Source organism: Punica granatum, chromosome 5, assembly GCF_007655135.1.
Source record: "Punica granatum isolate Tunisia-2019 chromosome 5, ASM765513v2, whole genome shotgun sequence".
Classification (NCBI taxonomy): domain Eukaryota; kingdom Viridiplantae; phylum Streptophyta; class Magnoliopsida; order Myrtales; family Lythraceae; genus Punica; species Punica granatum.
This window is the reverse complement of record NC_045131.1, coordinates 10,048,835-10,067,690: the sequence shown is the minus strand read 5'-3', so window position 1 is coordinate 10,067,690 and position 18,856 is coordinate 10,048,835. Positions and strand designations below refer to the sequence as shown.

The 18,856-nt window shown below is 40.5% G+C and overlaps 4 protein-coding genes and 1 long non-coding RNA gene across 10 annotated transcripts; 2 read left to right on the top strand and 3 right to left on the bottom strand.

The window, feature by feature from the left end:
• The first annotated feature begins 94 nt into the window (after positions 1-94).
• Positions 95-1,570, top strand: LOC116207732 (diacylglycerol O-acyltransferase 3). The gene is made up of 2 exons (XM_031540815.1): positions 95-551; positions 814-1,570. Exons 1-2 carry the CDS (start codon positions 234-236, stop codon positions 1,462-1,464), a joined length of 969 nt encoding a protein of 322 aa, XP_031396675.1. The 5' UTR covers positions 95-233; the 3' UTR covers positions 1,465-1,570.
• Positions 1,571-1,688: 118 nt separating this feature from the next.
• LOC116207731 (SWI/SNF-related matrix-associated actin-dependent regulator of chromatin subfamily A-like protein 1) lies at positions 1,689-7,885 on the bottom strand. 2 transcript variants are annotated; one of them, XM_031540813.1, is made up of 25 exons: positions 7,497-7,885; positions 7,086-7,122; positions 6,878-6,966; positions 6,731-6,786; positions 6,540-6,615; positions 6,101-6,167; positions 5,869-5,935; positions 5,672-5,738; positions 5,446-5,529; positions 5,328-5,369; positions 5,071-5,226; positions 4,892-4,969; positions 4,585-4,653; positions 4,426-4,491; positions 4,197-4,325; positions 4,028-4,084; positions 3,836-3,925; positions 3,683-3,748; positions 3,499-3,567; positions 3,302-3,406; positions 3,033-3,158; positions 2,796-2,854; positions 2,658-2,694; positions 2,333-2,507; positions 1,689-2,239 (listed from the first exon to the last, which is right to left on the bottom strand). In XM_031540813.1, exons 1-24 carry the CDS (start codon positions 7,725-7,727, stop codon positions 2,352-2,354), a joined length of 2,079 nt encoding a protein of 692 aa, XP_031396673.1. In that variant the 5' UTR covers positions 7,728-7,885; the 3' UTR covers positions 1,689-2,239; positions 2,333-2,351. The 2 variants fall into 2 exon arrangements, with proteins under 2 accessions (XP_031396673.1, XP_031396674.1); XM_031540814.1 differs by having other exon boundaries at positions 1,694-2,131.
• Positions 7,886-8,262: 377 nt separating this feature from the next.
• On the bottom strand, positions 8,263-9,880 carry LOC116207733. Its single transcript, XR_004156969.1, has 2 exons — positions 8,965-9,880; positions 8,263-8,541 (listed from the first exon to the last, which is right to left on the bottom strand). It is a non-coding gene; the product is annotated as an uncharacterized LOC116207733 (long non-coding RNA).
• Positions 9,881-10,085: 205 nt separating this feature from the next.
• LOC116207046 (cyprosin-like) lies at positions 10,086-13,144 on the top strand. Of its 3 annotated transcripts, none has more exons than XM_031539905.1 (14): positions 10,086-10,228; positions 10,311-10,668; positions 10,754-10,814; positions 10,896-10,990; positions 11,080-11,192; positions 11,281-11,449; positions 11,539-11,578; positions 11,678-11,742; positions 11,842-11,955; positions 12,066-12,130; positions 12,228-12,384; positions 12,472-12,591; positions 12,675-12,763; positions 12,878-13,144. In XM_031539905.1, the coding sequence occupies exons 2-14, from the start codon at positions 10,318-10,320 to the stop codon at positions 12,963-12,965; spliced, it is 1,527 nt and encodes a 508-aa protein (XP_031395765.1). In that variant the 5' UTR covers positions 10,086-10,228; positions 10,311-10,317; the 3' UTR covers positions 12,966-13,144. The 3 variants fall into 3 exon arrangements, with proteins under 3 accessions (XP_031395765.1, XP_031395763.1, XP_031395764.1); XM_031539903.1 differs by having other exon boundaries at positions 12,853-13,144; XM_031539904.1 differs by lacking the exon at positions 10,086-10,228 and having other exon boundaries at positions 10,241-10,668; positions 12,853-13,144.
• Positions 13,145-14,235: 1,091 nt separating this feature from the next.
• Positions 14,236-17,000, bottom strand: LOC116207082 (WRKY transcription factor 6-like). 3 transcript variants are annotated; one of them, XM_031539943.1, is made up of 6 exons: positions 16,689-16,996; positions 16,496-16,582; positions 16,220-16,348; positions 15,321-15,647; positions 14,973-15,086; positions 14,236-14,863 (listed from the first exon to the last, which is right to left on the bottom strand). In XM_031539943.1, the coding sequence occupies exons 1-6, from the start codon at positions 16,851-16,853 to the stop codon at positions 14,423-14,425; spliced, it is 1,263 nt and encodes a 420-aa protein (XP_031395803.1). In that variant the 5' UTR covers positions 16,854-16,996; the 3' UTR covers positions 14,236-14,422. The 3 variants fall into 3 exon arrangements, with proteins under 3 accessions (XP_031395803.1, XP_031395804.1, XP_031395805.1); XM_031539944.1 differs by having other exon boundaries at positions 16,496-16,577; positions 16,689-16,876; XM_031539945.1 differs by lacking the exon at positions 16,220-16,348 and having other exon boundaries at positions 16,689-17,000.
• Between the last annotated feature and the right edge of the window lie 1,856 nt (positions 17,001-18,856).

The window sequence follows — 18,856 nt, the reverse complement described above, 5'->3', positions numbered from 1 at the left end:
TGACACGTCGGATCCTCATGAATCCCACCCAATCGGGGACGCCCACGAGTCCTGGCCGACCCCACCTCCGAGCTCCCGCTATAAATAACCGCTCCGTCAAACGATCTGAACCCCGGAAAAGCTTAATCGGTCTCTTTCTAAGCCTCGTCTCTGTGATCCCCTCTCACTGTGCAAAGCCTCTTCCCCGCCCTCTGTTCTTCTTCGTCTTCGTCTGAGCACTCCTCCGGCGCTGGATGATGGAGCTCTCCTCCGGCGTCGTCCCCCGGAGAATCCCCTGCCTAGTGGGCAGCGCCCGCGCGAGACCGCGCATCGGGCTGCGTGGGAACTTCGGCGGGGTTTCGATGAGGTGCGGGTTCCGTGACGACGGGCATGTGAAGTATTACATTGAGGGAGCGAGGTGCGGCAGCGGTGGCGGGAAGGTGGAGAAGGAAGCGGAGAAGAATGCGAAGAAGAAGCTGAAATTGGTGAAGGGTTTGTACAAGGAGCTGTACATGTTTTCCCGGATGGGATTCGGGATGGACGAAAGTGCCGGAGAGGGGACGCGGATGTCGGTGAGTTCTTGAATGATGAATCTGTGCAATTCTTGATTTGGAATTTACTGTGGCGGTGAATGGCAGTTTCTGTTCATGGGATCATAAATGAAATTCCTTTCTGAATTTTCTTGATCAAATTCACCGAAAAATGCCTCTTTTCCCGTGATTTTCTTGCTAAGCAACCATTATTCTTGAATGGGCATTCATTGTTGTGGGTTTGTACGCATGGTTGTTTGATTAGTTCTATCCGTCTGAATCTGTTTTGCGGGTCGCTGTGCAGGAAGCAGCGGAAGTTCTGCTCGTGCAGCTCGAACAGCTGAAAGCAGAGGAGAAGGAGATGAAGAGGAGGAGAAAAGAAGAGAGAGCCAAGCTTAAGGCTAAAAGGATGAAGCGCGTGATGACCTCCTCCTCATCCGAGTCAAGCGACAGCGAAACCGGTGATGTTATTGATATGAGCCGGATGAGAATCGAATCCCTGACACAGAAACCAGTGGAACAGTCCCTGTCCATTACCCAAGGAGTAGCTGCTCCAAGCCAGCCGAGCACTAGCCAGCTTACTGCAATTGAGACTCCCAGTTCTTCGAGTAATGCGAGCAGTGAACCGGCGAAGAAGATAGAGGTGTGTATGGGTGGGAAGTGCAGGAAGTCGGGAGGGGCAGCTTTGTTGGAGGAGCTGCAGAGAGCGGTCGGGATAGAAGGGGCGGTCGTGGGCTGCAAGTGCATGGGGAAGTGCAGGGACGGTCCGAATGTTCGGGTCTGCAATGGGGCTCGAGCCCAAAGGGAAGTTGAAGGTGACACTTCTGTTAGGGTTGCTCCTCCTGTGAACCCTCTTTGCATTGGAGTTGGATTGGAGGATGTAGGTGTCATTGTCTCTAATTTCTTGGGGATTGAACAGAGTGATTTAGATGTAGGTTTGTCGCCAGCAGCTTAGGGAACTCAATTAAGGTTTCTGAGACAGTTCTTTAATGTAAATAGCAAAGAGATGGCTTCACATTGCATTGAAGTACAAATTTTCTTCTCCTTTGCGCTTTATACTATCTATCATGCGTTCAATGTATGTTGCGGCAATCGAATCTTGGAGGAGTCGCCATATGCTCATTGATATAGCTTTGATCTTACTGCTTAACTCATGGAAGTGACTTGGGAAGCAAGTACTTATCTACTAGGACAATGATATATATTCACAATAACGATCATACAGATTGATGCACGGGGCGTGCTATACGACATCACCGAGAGAGTTTGATAGGACAATGTGTGCCCATAACATCATATGCAGCAGAAGTATCTACAAGGCAAGGACTGCTTGAGGCCCTACTATCCGGTATCCGTCACATTTTTCTTCCTTTATGGAAGTAGGAGAAAAAAAGTCTCTTCTAAAAGCACACGAGAAGCTCCAACTTCATGTTGAATATCAACATGTGGTACATTCTTGCTTTTCTCTGACCCTTCCGGCAGTGGGTTGGTCATGTTGCACATTACACTTTACAGACCCGTCATGAATAGCGATTCCATGCGTAATACATTCTCTATTATCTCAAGGCTTTGGAGGAGTTTTCATGCTCTCCCTTTTCGGTTATTGTTGTTTGTCTCATGACCTTCAACGGTTAGAAACGTTAATGTTAGGCAAGATCTCCGAGAGCACTTCCGCTTCACAATTTGCTATTCATCTTCTAGCGAAAAATACAATATCCTATCTTGCATTTCTGCGGAACAAAAGAGAGAAGTGATTGACCTCATTACTTCGGATGCCATATTTGAAAGCATCAGCATGCATCATTTCATAAAAGAGACCCTACCTCTTGAAACTCTTGCAAATCAATGTCTCGGATATTTTAGCTTTGACTGGTGCTCAGAATTCTCATCATTACTGCAGCGCTTCAAGAATGAATCGAGAGTTTTCTGCTTTGCAGGACTGGTGCTACTCTGATGGCTTGCAGAAACTTCCAAGGTATTCTCACGGCCATCGAGCATCTAATAACCAAAAAGGGAAAAGAGAGTTTACAGATAAGAACAATTCACAGCCAAGACTTGGAGCAATCCTTTATATGGGAAAAGAAAGAGATTTCCGTCCCTTCGAAGAACAACAATGGAATGGAACAGCAGAATGGTAGGGCAAACTACCTGACCCAAATTTTCTAACTTGCTCTGGACAACGTCCCTGGAATAAAATGCGTTACAACAAAGACAATAACCTGTTAGTAATCATTAAAAGGATCATAATCAAATCGTCCAACTAAGACTTGAGAGGAGGCTGCATACCATATTATGTCGTCTACAGTGTCGTTTGCTAGAAGGTAGTATACATTGACTGATGAAACCTACCATGAGAAAAGACCTCGTAACTTAATCAAGGCTTGCAACATAAGCAAAAATATTCTTTTGAAGGAAGTCACGGGGAGAGTGGAGGCTTATTATCATTCTGGACTTCGAATACCATTTTTACATACATAATATAAGTGCAGGAAGTTCTCGATCAGCAATGTTTATATTATCTACCTGACCAATCCTGTGAGCACGATCTTCCGCTTGAATCAGGTCACCTGGAGTCCATGAAAGCTCCGCAAATATAACAGTGCTTGCAGCTGTTAAAGTGAGGCCAACTCCTCCAGCTCTGATGGACAGCTGCAAAGTAAGAGAAGGTCAATAACAAATAGGGCTTGTAAATAAGGAAGGAAAGAAATGACTGCTTAAGGAAAATTGTAATAGCACAAGTAATAAATATATCAAAAAAATTAACTAAAACGTAAATAAAAAGTTGTCATTACCACTGCTGCCTTTATTGTATCTTTTTCCTGAAAATCTGTAACAAAGGATTGCCTTGCCACTGCAGGGGTGCTCCCATCAATTCGTATGCATCCCACCTTCTTCTTCTGGAAGTTTGCAGTTGTCATAAAGATGACTTGAGAATAAATAAAAATATAAAAAGAAAGTACAGCTAAACAAATATTAGTAGTGGTCTTACAAGAAGAAAGTGATGTATCGCACCAATCATGGACTGATGATGTGCAAAGATAAGAAATTTGCAACCTGCCTGCAAGAATTTTACGATATTATTGTCTTATTTTGCTACAAAGCATCTCTACTGTTAGATACTTGTATCTTCAAGTGACTCTAAGGGATATGTCAAGTGTTTACAGTTTCATTACCTCAACCACAGTTTCAAGATATTCTATCACCGCGGGAATCTTGGCTTCAGCAGAATCGGTATATATCTGGAGGTAAAGCAATTGACAATTTAAGTACATTTCTCCCTACTATTTATTGGATACTCCGAAGTTTTATATCTCAGAGAGAATTACCTTTGTGATAAGGTTCTTCTCAGTAAACTTAAGTGATTCAGCCTCCTCTTTGGATGTGCAGGCTTTGATTTTCTCTTTTATAGTCTTTAACTGCATATTGTCACATAAAGTAGCAGCACCATATCGTCATATACGTTAGACTGCATAGATAAGGAACTATTTTCAGTCATTAGAAAACCAATGCACTATTACCTCACGAAAGAGAGCATTGATCTTTCTCATGTCCTTTTCGGCCAAGTCCAGGAAAACCTGAAAACAGAAATGAAATTTATCAACCACAGTACTAGGAAAGGAATGAGAACATATGCATGGAGGTGCCAAAATCCTAAAGTCAAAACTGATAAATTCCACTATTATCTACCTGTTGCCTCCGTTTTACTGGAAGTTGGTTAAGAACATCCTTTTTAAGCCTCCGAATCATGACAGTTGCCTTCATCAAATTGTGCAACTCTTCGTGGTTACTTGCACCCTGATAAACGCCAAAAATGCCCTGCAGAATTCGATGGCCACGAATATATGAACATAAATTGATCCTTAGGACTAGATGCTCAAGAGAAGCATGGATTTTACAAGGAATAAAAAACACGCACCCCTTTGCAATATCTATTGCCGTATTCATGCACGTTCTTATAAACCTCAGGATACAACGCTTCGAGCTGCAATGGTATAAACATTCGCACCAGATTAGCTATACATTATTCTCTTATATGTATATTTTAAGTATATGATTTATGAAGAAAAACAAGCACCTGTTTGAAAAGCTCTATTGGTCTTGACAAGGCAGGGGTTCCACTTAGCAAAATTGCATATTGAGCTTTCTGCGGTTGTTGATTCAAAAAGATCAAACAAGTCATGAAACCCAAGGAACATGACTCCACAAGGAGTCCACCGTCCACAATATCAATTTGATAATTCAGTGATATGGAAAATCCCATCTAAATCTATTTTCAGTCTGTTTAACTTGTAAAGCTAACTCGAGAACTGAATGATATACTATAACCATAAAATAAAAGCTCGAAGATTTGAACCGCATTAATTAGCAAGCTTAAATAAAACCTTAATGACAGGAAGTGAGGCTGTTGTCCTCTTAGCTTGTGCATTTTTCAGAAAATGTGATTCATCTGCAATCACAACCTGAAACAAAACACAGTTCATATGAGTGCATAAATATTCTGACACAAAGAAAGTGGTAAATCTGCTGCAACTTCTGAGAACAGGATCTTGAAGGCTAATACCTTGAAGTCAGAGGATAGCAGGGCATTTTGAATCTTGGGGACAGCATCGTAAGAAATTACATTGAATAACCCATCAAGATGTACACCGTGCTTGTTGTTAGAGTAAACTATCCTAAATCCTCCTCTATTGGACCCACCACCTTGAGACAAAAGAACCTACTGACAATTATTGTTCAGAGGAAAAAGGAAAGGTCAAAGTAGGTATTGAGAGAGAGATAAAGAGTCCAAAGAGCATCTTTAAGTTTAAGAATACATACAAGTATATTTGAGGGTGGAATATTCAGCCACTGTTGAATCATCTGCAGAGAGAAGAACAACTTGTTGGGCAAAAATTTGCATTTTAAAGGAGAAATAAATATCATACAGAAAACTCACTGAAGCCCAATGCAAACGCAAGGAAGATGGCGAGAGAACAAGAACAGGCCAAGAATCACGAACACATGCAGCAACAGCAATAGCCTGCATAAATCACCAAGATCATCAAATGCTGGAATAACTGGATATACCTTCTTGATATGTATTCCTGTCTATTAAAGTTCCATATCAAAAAATTTATCATTAAAAAGATAAACAGGCACATATTAAATTGAATGATTAGTGCCTGCAATGTCTTCCCCAGTCCCATTTCATCTGCTATAAGTACACGTAAGCCATGCTGCAACACAAACCTGAAGAGGCAAAATTTTCGTTACATAGTATTAGATAAATAGCGAGGATAAGATACCTCAATAGCAAAAGTTTATAGACCAGACAAAAGTCAAAATGTGATTCTCAATCAAGAGGTCACTTCTTACTCACCTAACACCATCCCGTTGAAAAGGAAGAAGCTTCAACTCAACATCATTCGGAATTCTCTCATAGCGATCTGATTTGGAACAAAGTAGACAAAGAAATCAGGATAAAATCAAGAAATAAGACAAGTAAAGCGGACATAAGCAGGTCTATTTCTAGAAAGTAAATGACCAAACAATGAAAGGCCAGTGCTCATCATGCTGTAGGGCACACTTTGTATGCTCATCAACCCTTTTACCTTGGAGGTCTGGTAGTGACGAGGCAGCAGCAATTGCACGACGAACCAATGGATCTAAATTGACTATCTATGAAGCCAAATAAAATAATGATAAGTGGCCAAAGATCAATAGAATAATGCAACTTCACAAAAACCATGTATTTCAAAAAGCATGATCATGTTATGACAATTGTCCTAGTCACATACTTAGCCAGAACAATGTGTCGGTCACATATTAGAGGAAAGAATAAAGATCATGTCAGCCCCTCAAAGGAAGAGAAAATGGCAGCTACACCCTAAATTTCTCTCTCTCTCTCTCTCTCTTTTCTCCTCCCTTTTTAAGGCAATGGTTTGGCTCAGTAACACTGAAGTTGGTTCTTTCAAAACTATAATGCTTAAACGTGGAAGATTGATAGCACTAAGAATGTTCGATGAAAGAGCAAAAGTTACAAAGTTCAACCTCAACACTTGAACCACATATTTCACTGAGAACTTTTTCAGCTGCTGACAAAGAAGATACAGGGAACATCCAAACTCTGCAGATTCGATAAACCAGTCATTCATGATAAAAAGTATGGGCCTGTGCTATTTAATAGCATCCAAGAATTTTGTTGTAGGCAGTGCACCTATACAGTTCAAGAGATAGAATACCTTTCTTTAGCATTCCATGTAGCTTTTGGGATCTTGCGAAAAGCACCAACTATTACCTGGTCCAATATAATCAGGAAACAATAAAGGAACGTCATAAGGCTCTTGGTAATGGTGCACACAACTTCTTCTACTAGATAATCACAGTACCTGATCATAAGCAAATTTCGCAGCAATATTTCCACTCGAATGAAGTGAAAAAGTGACAGGGGACTTCTGCAACTCCACTGAAGGTTTATCTATACTAATACAAAGGATAGCAAATTAGAATTGGATGAACCAGAATTGCAACCTGGGCATAACCAAATTGAGAAACTAACAGCATCTAAAGCTAAAATCGAAAGAATCAGATTATTACCGCTACTTGCTCTAGTTTCTGCTGATAAATCTTGTCCCTTCAAGGAAAACGAAATAACATGAACTCTTGGTAATCTCGATATAGAAGATCATGTATGACATGATGAATGCTATCCATGTACTTCCCAATCCCAAGAATGAATTTCAAATTAGTATGCTCTAGAGTGTCATCCCGAGGAATCAGATCAACAATGACGATCACAATTCAAGAACACAATGTAGTTGTCCTGTTGTCTCTGGTATGGTTCCAAGCAACTCAAAAATAACTCTTTTTGGCTCGGGAAATCATTATCTACCGAAAGAGTAAAGTTGCAGAAGGGCTCAGAGTTAAACCACAGAACAACCAAAAACCCTGAAACCAGCACCGACCCAACAACAATCATCAACCCTCGAAAACGCCGGAGAGTCCTACCTGGTTGGGGCAAGAACCTGCCGGAGCGGGCACAGAACCACGTACGACGCTGTCGAGGAGGGCCCGCTTTTGTGGGTTCTGACCGGAATTCGGGAGAGAGGAAGAGGGCGAAGGAGACGGAGAAGGAGGGGAAGGGTTGCTGCGGGCTTGAGAGAGCTGATGGAGCGCGTTTCGCTCGATAAAATCCAAGTCCTCCGCGCTCAAATCCCAGTCGTCATCCTCCAACGCCATTTTCTCTACTTCTTCTTCTTCTTGCCACTGCTCTGTTCTTCTTCGAGACTGAGCTTTCAACTCTTCTGTTCAAAATTCTCTCTGGGTTTTCCGTTTTCCTCCGTCTTCTTGCGGGGAGAAAGAAAGTGCGATGGGATGTTTTTCTTTTTCTTTTTTTCCTGTCAATGAATAATCTTTCAAATCCACAAATCCAATTTGAATTTTTTTTATTAGAATAAGAGGATGGTACAAGAAAATGAAAAGAAAATCTAAATAAATGAGGAAGGATAGTCTTATTGATGAAAATCGAACTTGGAACCTCTAGATTAACAGGTGAGAATGTTAGTCACTGCACTACACCACTTTCTCTGAATTATCTTTTTAATCGTCACTAATACTCACTCTTAATTGAGTTTATTAATTAAATGATCAATAAACTATTTGTTAGTTTTCTGTATGCATTGATGAACATCAAAGTATTTTATACAGGGGGAAACCGATGTCGGAACAGATAATCTTAGTCGAGAACAGCTCGAGAGCGATGAAACATTACATACCGGTCATTGGTACCATTAAATAACGAATCGCATGTCCCGGTGCTTGCGGTCATCTTGTTCGGCGATTGCACTCCTCTCGCTGAGCGATGGGGCCCTCCTCTAACCAATTTGCCGGGGTCTGCCTGATCAAGACTGTCGAGGCGAAATTTAGATTATGGCCTCGCCATTTTATACCATGAACCTGCCAGAATGAAGTTCACAGATGCAGGCTTGTTCGGCTTCGGCGTGTCCCCCCTCCTAAAGCTTATTGGGCACTCTTTCAACGACGAGGAATTCAACTAATGGTCCAGAACAAATAAAAAATCGAAACAAAGAAGAGAACAGTAATCTTTAAGAACAGTAATCTTTAAGAGTAGTAATCTTTGAGGAACGAGAACAAAAACTACTGTTATGTCGACACAAGAAAGGAATGTGCAAAATTCCCTTACTTATCGAAGACTAAGAAGACAAAGAATCCTTTGCTTTCTATTCTCCACTTATCTTATGGTTAATATCCAATGGACTTGTTGCTCGATATCTCATTCGTACACATTTCTCTTTGTTTCCCGAACCTATAGCGAGTTACAGATAGAGCTCGAAATGGTATACATGATGGAGTTGCGAAAACTTCTAGATAGGTACCCCACATCTGAACTGAATTCTTTCTGGTTAAAGAATCTCTTTTCAAATCCAAAAATCATTTATGAATTTAGAGTCATTACCTGAATCGGTGGCTCACTTTTTCTAAGTAATGGAGAAGAGGGCCGAAACATGCCACTGAAAGAGTCTACTGAGACAAAGATGGGCTGTCAAGAATACTGGGTCGACCAGGGTCACTATGATCTCCTCCTTGCGCTTGTTGTCCCTTATGCTGTTGTGACCTCAGATCCTCCTCGTCGTCAGGAACAAGGACAACTCCCTGACCCGCTTCCTTGGAATCGGGAGCCATTATCGTTATCAGTTGCGTCGCTTTCATAGAGGCTCTACTCAAAGATGAACTTTCATGTGAGCCATGAGTCCGAGAGGCATGTCAGGAATGATCCCTCAGACCTTGGAGCAGGACACCCTGGTGTTGGTCCTTTTCTATATCCATCTTTGCCTGGTTCCTCGACCAGGTGACCACTCTCTTTCTGACCAGATGTCCCAGGAACCTTGGAAATGGATTATGTTCCTCTTGGGCATTGGAGGAGGAAGGTTTAGCCTTCTTCGGCTGATTCCTCGGTTTTCTTGAGACCTGAAGAACGTTCGAGCTTTAACCTCCTGTTCCGGTTTCAATAGGCTGTTTCTTCTCAAGAGCTACAACTGGCTTCTCCAATTTTCTGTTGCCCTTTTTTTTCCCTTCTCTTTTTTGAGCTTTTAAAACATGGCAGAGCAAGCCTCTGTCAATGCATCAAATCTGGTACAGTCCTTGTCCGGCTCGACTTCATTGAAATCCTCCCCACTCAATAGTCCCATGTCTTCCTCTTTATCCTCCATCTTTCAAGGCCTTTAAGAAACAACAGTACTCTGTGCTTAAGGGATTCATACTGGAAACTTTCCCGATCATTAATTTAGTACTGCAGCGTGATGATCATCGTACCGAGACAAAAATGACATTTCAAATAGTCTCTGAAGGTACAATTGGCTCCAGCACCTCGATCACTTCTGATACGTACAGGAGAGCCACGAATACTGCTTACCCTCCTCAACTGTCCTTACACACAATTATGTTCTTAAGGTGACACTACGAGTAAGTAAGAAGCAGCGGATTCTCAATTGTTAATGTGCAAGAGGCCATATTTGAAATGATGCAGAAAGTTTGATGGTGTAAGAAGGAAGCTTCCTGCAATGTTCCTAGAAGGAAGATGTTGTGTCCGTTTCTGTTGTCAGGACATGAGCCATATTAATGCAACTACTGCTCTTATAAAACAGCCAACTTTTGGTTGTCCTACGAACTTTCCGACCTCAGTTTCACTTTCTTCTTACTCCCCAGTCATCGCCAGTCAGGTGAGCAGATTCATTCTCGAACGTTGATATCTTCTTCTGCTGAAAACCCGAGCCTGATGTGTTATTAATCTTTTTGAGGCAGTGTGAATATGGGGAAGATGATTCTGCCTGCGGCCTGCTCCCTGTGGACTCTGATCCTCCTTTCTGCAACTCCTCCTTCCTCGGGGAATTTACTTCGAGTCCCTTTGATAAAGCGAACGTTCAATGTCATCAGTGCCAGTGCAGCTCGAACCTATGCCACAGCTCAGGACCATAGAAGCAAGGGAATACCGAGCAGCAGCATTGACTCTGATAATTTGGCCTTGCAGGAGAGAAGCTATTTGGATGCACAGTACTTTGGGGAGATCAGCATCGGTTCTCCCCCACAGAACTTCACAGTCATCTTCGACACTGGAAGCTCCAACCTTTGGGTGCCGTCATCAAACTGCTACTTCCTTTCTGTGAGTAATATCATATGCCTTTAAGATTTTAAAAGGAAATAAATTAACTCAGACATGAAGTTTTGTTTGTCCAAAATTACTGCAGATTGCCTGTTATCTCCATTCGAGGTACAATGCTAGCAAGTCCACCACGCACACTCCAATCGGTACTCACATAAAAAAATTTCAGAAATTATTTACTTCTTCTGCAAGATTTTTCTTGAAATTTTGTCATGCTTCTTCTTCAGGAGAACCTTGCAATCTACATTACGGGTCAGGCTCAATATTGGGCTACTTCAGCAAAGATGATGTGCAAGTAGGAAACCTTGTTGTCAAGAACCAGGTACAGCCCATCCCTGCCCGAATCGAACTTCACTCCTTGATGTTCTCATCTCATAATCTCCGTGATCCCATTTCTTGTTATTTCTTCAGATGTTCATCGAAGCTATAGTTGAAGGTTGTCTAAGCCTATCGTTGGCACAGTTCGACGGAATACTCGGGCTTGGCTTCCAAGACATTTCTGCTGGGAGAACTTTGCCATTTTGGTAAAATATATACTTCTCTTTCATAATATAGTACTGTCCGTCATTTCATTACAGAGAGTGATTTTCATTCTCTTTGCCGTTTTCGCAGGTATAACATGGTGCTGCAAGGTCTCGTGAGCCAGAAGGTCTTCTCATTCTGGCTGAATCGAGGCTCAGGTTCGGCCCAGGGAGGCGAGATCATTTTCGGAGGTATCAATCCCAAACACTTCAAGGGCAATCACACTTATACACAGATCACACGAAATGGATATTGGCAGGTACATCAATTTCTTCTCTGGTCTCCATTGTGTCAAGCGGACATCCTCAACGAAAATGAAATGAAGCCTTCAGCTGTCATATCTTGCAGATTCGACTTGAAGATTTTCTTGTCAGAAACCAATCTTCAGGTAGTGATATCAGTTGAACAGAACAAACTGGAAACATGCTCTTTAGATGCTATACCAAATTGTACCAGAAGCCAAGAAAATCATGGAATCGAGTTTCAGGTGTCTGTGCCGGTGGCTGTGCTGCTATTGTGGACTCAGGCACGTCTTTAATCGCGGGACCTGAGGTACATATATATTTGCATGATGCTATAATGTACACTGGTATGTGTATTTCTTCATTCGGTCCATTCAGGTGATGTCGCGCTGCATCTGATAAACTTCAGGATATTCTGACCGACATAAACCGCGAAATTGGAGCAAGAGGATTAATGAGCATGGAGTGCAAGCAAGCTGTATCTCAGTACGGGGACCTTATGTGGCAGCTCCTGATTTCCGGGGTTAGATTACGTAGATACATCTACATTCGTTTGAAACTCGTCTTGATTAGACAGATGCAGAGAAAATAATGTCTGATTCCATTAAGATCAAGTCCTGTTTTTCCTTGCAGTTGAAGCCAGAAAAGGTGTGTTCGAGTCTCGGGCTCTGTTCTTATAATGGAACACACAATTCGGGGTTCGTAAACATGATCCTTCTTTTAGTTTTCTCCAAGTACACTAGATCGTTTGCGGACTCTCCAATACTAAAGATCCAAATGTACATGTGATTTCAGTGAGATAATTAAGGAAGTGATTGAAAAAAAACCCGAGGATAAATTTGGAGTTCACGGAGGTATCCTCTGTTCCACTTGTGAGATGATGCTCATGTGGATACACAAGAAGCTGCTACAGAACACTACAAAGGAAATAATATTCGAATACGTGAACAAGGTAGAGTTAGCGAACTTCTTACTCCTCGCATTCTTGTATTTCGTCTCATCAATAAATCCTAACCAACATGAGTTTACCTTGTTGAAGCTGTGTGACAATCTGCCCAATCCCGCCAGAGAATTAGTTGTAGACTGCAATAACATCGGGGACTTTCCACCAGTTTCTTTCATTATCGGAAAGAGGTCGTTCCATCTCACTCCTCAACAGGTAAGTGAGAGGACCGATTTCTTCTCAATTAACTGTTGGTTGTTGCGTGCTGCCTAATGCTTTATTTCTCATTGTTCAATCAGTACATAGTAAAAGTCGTACGAGGGTCGTCCACCATCTGCATCAGTGGATTTGTGCCTCTAGATGTGCCTACGCCTCAAGGACCCCTCTGGTACATCTCTTCTAGAACTTTGGTCGATTGCACATGAGAATCATCGCGTCATTTTCTAACTCACTACATCTAAGAGTTGCTATATCTAGGAGTCATGTCACGTGTTACCTGCAGGATCCTAGGAGATATATTCATGGAAGTGTACCACACAGTGTTCGACTTCGGGAATCTGCGGATTGGATTTGCAGAAGCCGCCCAGTGAGAGTATTGTGATATCTTTCACCGGCAAAAACTGTCATCAGTATTGTAGTGTTATCTGGATTGACAATGAAAATTAGTTTCTAGATTAACCAAAAAGAGACAAGTTTAGCCGACCGAACTTGAAAAAATAAAAAAATGACAATGACCACTGGTGCTTCGATGAGGACACATTTGTCACTTTCTAGAATCGAACCCGGGTCTGTACCTCCTTGGCAGGGTACTATTCTACCACTAGACCACTGGTTAAAAATTCGATGAAGTAGACATTTGTCTATCTTTCTAGATTACCAAAATTTACTTACTTTTTATATAATTTAGTTGAGTTATAAGTAATTTACTTGAAAATTTTCAAGCAAATGCTTGTATGTACCATAGAATTTTCGTGAGAGTACAAGGTAGTCTCAGCATATTGATTGAAACCGATTCTGACTTCTGCGTTGGCTTTCTCCTTATCACAGGGGGCTTCCAATAGCTCTTACACTCGACTGTTAACGGTATATTAGGTCGTTAATTTTAATATTTCTGAAAATTAGGATTTCTAAACCTTAACTCTTTGGAGCATCTTTTTTTATTGGTTGATCATGACATCACAATTATGAAGAACTAAGAACAAGCCTGCATGTCGCACGAATACCAAAAATTTTAATGAAACGTTTTACGCGGCGTATGGAAAATCTTTGTACTTTTCTATAAAGTTTTTTAATGTTGTTTTTTATATTTATTTATGATTAAAACTTTTTATTATTTAAAAGAAATATTTATTATTTTTTTGAGAATCGAAAAGTTTGTTAATTTTCCAGTAAAATAATTGATTTTAATCATTATCCCCGAGCTTAGGGTACCAAGGAAATGCTTATGTGGTGTTTCCTTGTTGCGTTAGTGTAGGAAGCTGGCTTGATTGAACTTTTGGATCCATCGCTGCATTTAATTTATGTAGATAGATTTGATATATATGCTACAAATGGATTTCATGCAATGACCATTTAGTATTTTCTTCTTTCTGTATATATACATACAAAGATGAAAATAACAAAATGGTCTCTCCACTAATATGCATATAATTGGGGGAAGAAATGCAGTGACTCAATACACACACACACATATATATATATATGGGATTTTATAAGATGTCACTGCTATAAGGTTAGTATTTCTATTCAAATGCTTAGTGATTTTGACAATTCATCGTTGTATTGACCACTTCAAATAAAATACTATATACTTTTCAAAGGAAGTATTACAACTTTTAAAGAAAGTATTAACAATAGTAATGTCACCACAGAAAAATCTCATATATATATATATATTACATGAACGTTAAAGAGTCTCTGGCTGTATGTAGCTTGTTCGACTCACAAGATTGACAGCTAGTCGAAAATAAAGTTGACATGTACAGATATCATGAGCTTTGATTTGCTCCGAGAACTGAAGAGATGGCCACGGCAAGGGCAGCTGAAGTTAGGCTGGGTCGGCGCTAATGGCTGCCCTAACTGTTTGTGTAAAGGAATGGCTATTTTGAGGATGCCCGAGTAATGATCCAGGAAGGACATGGGAATCGGAGGAAACGTAAGTATCAAATATTGGCGGTGGAGGCATTGGTGGCCAGTGAATTATATTCGGCCCAGAAAGAAGAGGAGAGTGGGACAGATCAAGGGTGATGGTCGGGTAGGGAGAAGAAGGAGAATAGGAAGCCATTGATGTGGCATATTGATGATGAGGAGAAACAAATGGTGGAAGGAAAGGGGTAGGACCGCTGCTGATGGTTGAGCCAGAGAGCAGCATGGCAGCTGCTGCCGATGTAGTGGCAGCCAAGGCGGCTGCTGCGGCTGGAAGGGGGTGGTTGTGGCTCCCTTCGTACGTTGTCACAAGAATCGCCTTGTCTTGTGCGTATCTTTGCACCTGCCAAGAGAGTATATATACACGAAGGATCACATTTCATAACTTTTTGAGTTCATCGGATAATATTCAGATCTTCGGACTAATGAAGTTGTCAACAACAACTATATACCTGTTTACGAACAGGGCATCCAACTGCCATTGTGCAACGATAGTAAGCTCGAGGGCAAGGATTTCCCTTGGCGAGCTTCTGACCGTACTTCCTCCACTGGCACCCATCACTTATCTGGGCATAAAAAACCACATGTAATTAAATAATCCAAAAAAAAAAATTATAAAGCTTAATCTTTACACATTGTATAAGATTAATATTTTGGGCGATCATTCCAGAGACTTAGATTTGAAGAAGCAGTTTGATTGAAATCCTCCCTTGTGTATACATATAGCAAGAAGTACAATATTGAATATTCCATTCGCAAGAAATCAGCTGAATTAGCTATATGGGAAGTGAAACACGAACCATGGGAGCATCCGATCGAGCTCTTATTGATACCCGTGCCCTCCGGAGAGAACCCTCAGGCACGTCTTCTTCCATGGAGCCGGCTTTTCCCTGTGCCATTGGCATTGTCATGCTCTTTAGGGTTCCATGACATGGAGGCATTTGATTATCAACAATGGAATTGTTGGTACCATCGTCTCCTTCTGTCTTAATGGTGCTGCTACCTTCACCAGCTTCTAGTTCCGAAAACAATGCGGGCTTGACTTTTCTTGGAGGAGAGATCATCGCCCTTTCTTGCGAATCATCACCAGCACAGTAAGTGGCATTTGCAAGTTTGAGTACCTCATCCTTCAGTCATCGCATAACCAATTGGATCAATTCAAACAATCAGTTTGACCAGAAGAGGTAAAAGATCAAATTAACTAACTTAAGCATTATTGTGCTATCTAGTCAGGTCAAAATACTTCATCTACATTATTCGCGACATTATTCATTAAACCCGAGAGCTAACTTGACAAGAATGGTACCAGTATACCAAGATCATATCTATGCTTATGCCATGAATGTATAATGCCTTGTATTCTTTATGGTTTAGATGCTAAAAGCTCGAACATAACTTCCACCTTAAACTAGGTTTTGTGACACTTTTACCGTGATGTCTGTGGATCAACCAAGATCAATATGTATGTTCATATTCATCAAAAAAGACCAATATATATATACGTTCATATGAAGTCAGGTTCAACGATTAATTGCAAGCTAGTCGATGTCATTTCTTAGTTACCGCGAATATGAGAGGTTAATCCGAGTGAAAATTGACTTGAGGCATGATTAGTATAATATATATATATACACACATATATTAATTTGAATAGCACTCATGAAAAAAGATGATGATGATATCGATGATGTATAAGTACCTGCTTCAATAAAGCAAGCTGAGTTTGAAGGCCAGCGTAACTTTTGGTGACACGGTCTAACATTCTTCTGAGATTTTGGTTTTCGTCCTTCAACTCCCCCAGCTTTACCCTCAGATTCGAGTTCATTAACTACTTATTGTTTAAAAGATAACATTAGTAATTAATTACCCTTTTTTTTATTAAAAGGAATTAATTTAATAAACTAATTTTAATAACTGGCATATTCTCATTTTTCCCAGAAAACTAACGGCTGGAAATTGACAAACGGATACTCACTTGGTGCAAACTAGGCTTGGTCACGGTTCGATCTTCTTCTTCAGTTAGCCAGCCCGTATTTAGGGTGAGACGTTGATTGATGCTGCTCTGCAAGTTTGTCAAAGTAAGCACGGCCGATCCACCAGTATAGAACAGGTATCGGCAAAACGAGTTAATTGTTTGATTAAGCTGAATATATAGCTAGTAGTATTACCTCGGTGATGGAGCTCTCCTTTGGCAGATCAACATCAGGAGCTGAATCATCGGGACGGCCGTGACGTTCACCCGAGAAGAAGTCTACAAACTCTCGGATGTCACGCTTCTCATCCACCTGCTGATACTCAGGCTGGTCGTCGTCGCCAGTGAGATGCGTTGTCATTTCTCCGATGTTCGGGAGATCAAAACCTGTAGCCTTCTTGGTGTTATAGTGTTTCCCTTTACTCTTTATATATAGATATAGATATAGAATAATGGGGAAGGACGAAAAAATGGAAAATGGGGTTGCTGGGGCGGGGGGAAGTCATCGACGTAGGTTTCATGATGTCGTAAGAGAGGACCAAGACCAGCCCGCCTTTCTCGCGGTAAAACACTGGTGACAGAACGGTGACGTGGGCCCATCTGCCTGCTGGCGCGCTCTAACGGAACAGAACGACACCCAAAACGACGCCGTTGCGGTTGCAAGGGCTCCTATTGGATGACAGGAGTGCACGTGTGCGTCTCCTCGAGGTCAACCCCAATTGCCTACGTTCCTTTTAAATTTAGCCGTTCTGGACTCTTGTTATTTTTCTTAAATAAAATCTCGAATTTAAATTTTTATAAATGAAGAAATATTATGTTATGAGATTTTTACTCTCTTAGTAAACTGATCAACTCGAATTAGACTAGACATGATCCGTTTGACTTCTGAATAATAAGATAGACATAGAAAATTAACCTTTTTTTCTCTCTCTTTTTCTTTGGAGGAAGGTCTCTCTTGGTTATAGATTTGCATATTTTCCTAAACTTGGCATACCATAATTTTCTTAGCATGAATATATATGTATATCACAATGTTATATATTGATTCAGTAGACTATGGTTCATGTGTATTTCTGGTAAAATTGAGTCTTCCGTGTTTATATAATTGCGTAATCCGACAAAAGGGTATGGACATAAACTAAACTTCTTTCTTTCAATCTCATTTGTTAGGTGTATTAAACTAGATATATCAAAAGACAGTGCAAGCAGTGTGTTGAAGCTGTGCCGTATTTTAGTGGAACAAGTTAGGGTGACTAGGGCTAGGGCTAGTCTACTCTAAGTCGTTTTATAATACATCATATTTTCATGTGTAAGTTCTAAATATTATTTTTTATGGTTATAAGAAATTAGAGGCATGTCCCTAACTTGGAATAGAAAATTTAACAAAAAAATAAAATTATTCCCATGACGAGAATGAAATCTAAACCTCTTATTTATCAAACGATCGAGAGTCCGCGTCATTGCGCACCCATTTTCTCTGAGTTTTAATATCGATATTACATGCAAGGACAAAAACAAGCAAGGGAACAAAACAGAAGTCTGAATTAAGATAAACGGCGGTTTATTTCAAATTGAAAGGTTTACTTTAACGAACCTAATTCTTTAGAATATAATATATATGGTGAAAGTGTTACTACACGACGACTACGTATATTAACCAGCTCATATTAATTGACCTTTCAGTCCTCCCCCGAATAATTTTATCACCTTTAGATATCTTAGATTATTTAGGAGAGAAAATCATAGAGACCGTAAGTAATTAAGCTGCATTCATGCTGAAATGGAATATTTTATAATCGCCAAAGATTATATAATCTTTCTTCTTAATATGTACGTATATGTATTATATATATGTAATATATAGTAGTAATAATAAATCCAACATTTTTTTTTCTGGATGAATTACGAGGCGCCGAAGTCCAAGTGTATTAAAGGAAAAAATATAAACATATCCTGAAAAAGATCAAAACATTTCATAGCCTCTACCCAAAAAAAAAAAAAAGCTTATATATATATATATCTTCTTTCCATGCCCATGGAAAGATATACATTTACTGTCCGCAATGGATGCCAGTTAGAAGAGATTATTAAATTGCCGGACTCATCGGGCAAAGAAGACGTTTTAAAATGCGGTCTATTCAATAAATTCACGTTCTTACTTTTGTAGAAGAGTAAATAGGCAATTTCGTCTATGACTTTCGCGATTTATATCAATTTAATCCCCAATATTTTGGTTACATCAGTTTGGTCATCGACTTTTGAACTGTTACATCTTGAGTAGATTCGGAGGGTATAATGTGGGTTTGGTAGAGATCTCGCGCAAACTATTGGTGGGTATTGGGCCATTTTCTTGTTCTGCTGCTA

Excerpts from the sequence above, each read along its gene's own strand:
- LOC116207732 (XM_031540815.1), top strand. The coding sequence starts at position 234 with ATGATGGAGCTCTCCTCCGGCGTCGTCCCCCGGAGAATCCCCTGCCTA. Across the intron at positions 552-813 it reads GAGAGGGGACGCGGATGTCG|GAAGCAGCGGAAGTTCTGCT; the intron begins GTGAGTTCTTGA and ends GTCGCTGTGCAG.
- LOC116207731 (XM_031540813.1), bottom strand. The coding sequence starts at position 7,727 with ATGGCGTTGGAGGATGACGACTGGGATTTGAGCGCGGAGGACTTGGAT. Across the intron at positions 6,967-7,085 it reads AGAAACTAGAGCAAGTAGCG|ATAAACCTTCAGTGGAGTTG; the intron begins GTAATAATCTGA and ends GTATTAGTATAG. Across the intron at positions 2,695-2,795 it reads ACTGTAGACGACATAATATG|GGACGTTGTCCAGAGCAAGT; the intron begins GTATGCAGCCTC and ends ATTTTATTCCAG.
- LOC116207046 (XM_031539903.1), top strand. The coding sequence starts at position 10,318 with ATGGGGAAGATGATTCTGCCTGCGGCCTGCTCCCTGTGGACTCTGATC. Across the intron at positions 10,815-10,895 it reads CACCACGCACACTCCAATCG|GAGAACCTTGCAATCTACAT; the intron begins GTACTCACATAA and ends CTTCTTCTTCAG. Across the intron at positions 12,592-12,674 it reads TCCATCTCACTCCTCAACAG|TACATAGTAAAAGTCGTACG; the intron begins GTAAGTGAGAGG and ends TTGTTCAATCAG.
- LOC116207082 (XM_031539943.1), bottom strand. The coding sequence starts at position 16,853 with ATGACAACGCATCTCACTGGCGACGACGACCAGCCTGAGTATCAGCAG. Across the intron at positions 15,648-16,219 it reads AGCTTGCTTTATTGAAGCAG|GATGAGGTACTCAAACTTGC; the intron begins GTACTTATACAT and ends CGATGACTGAAG. Across the intron at positions 15,087-15,320 it reads CTCGATCGGATGCTCCCATG|ATAAGTGATGGGTGCCAGTG; the intron begins GTTCGTGTTTCA and ends TTTTATGCCCAG.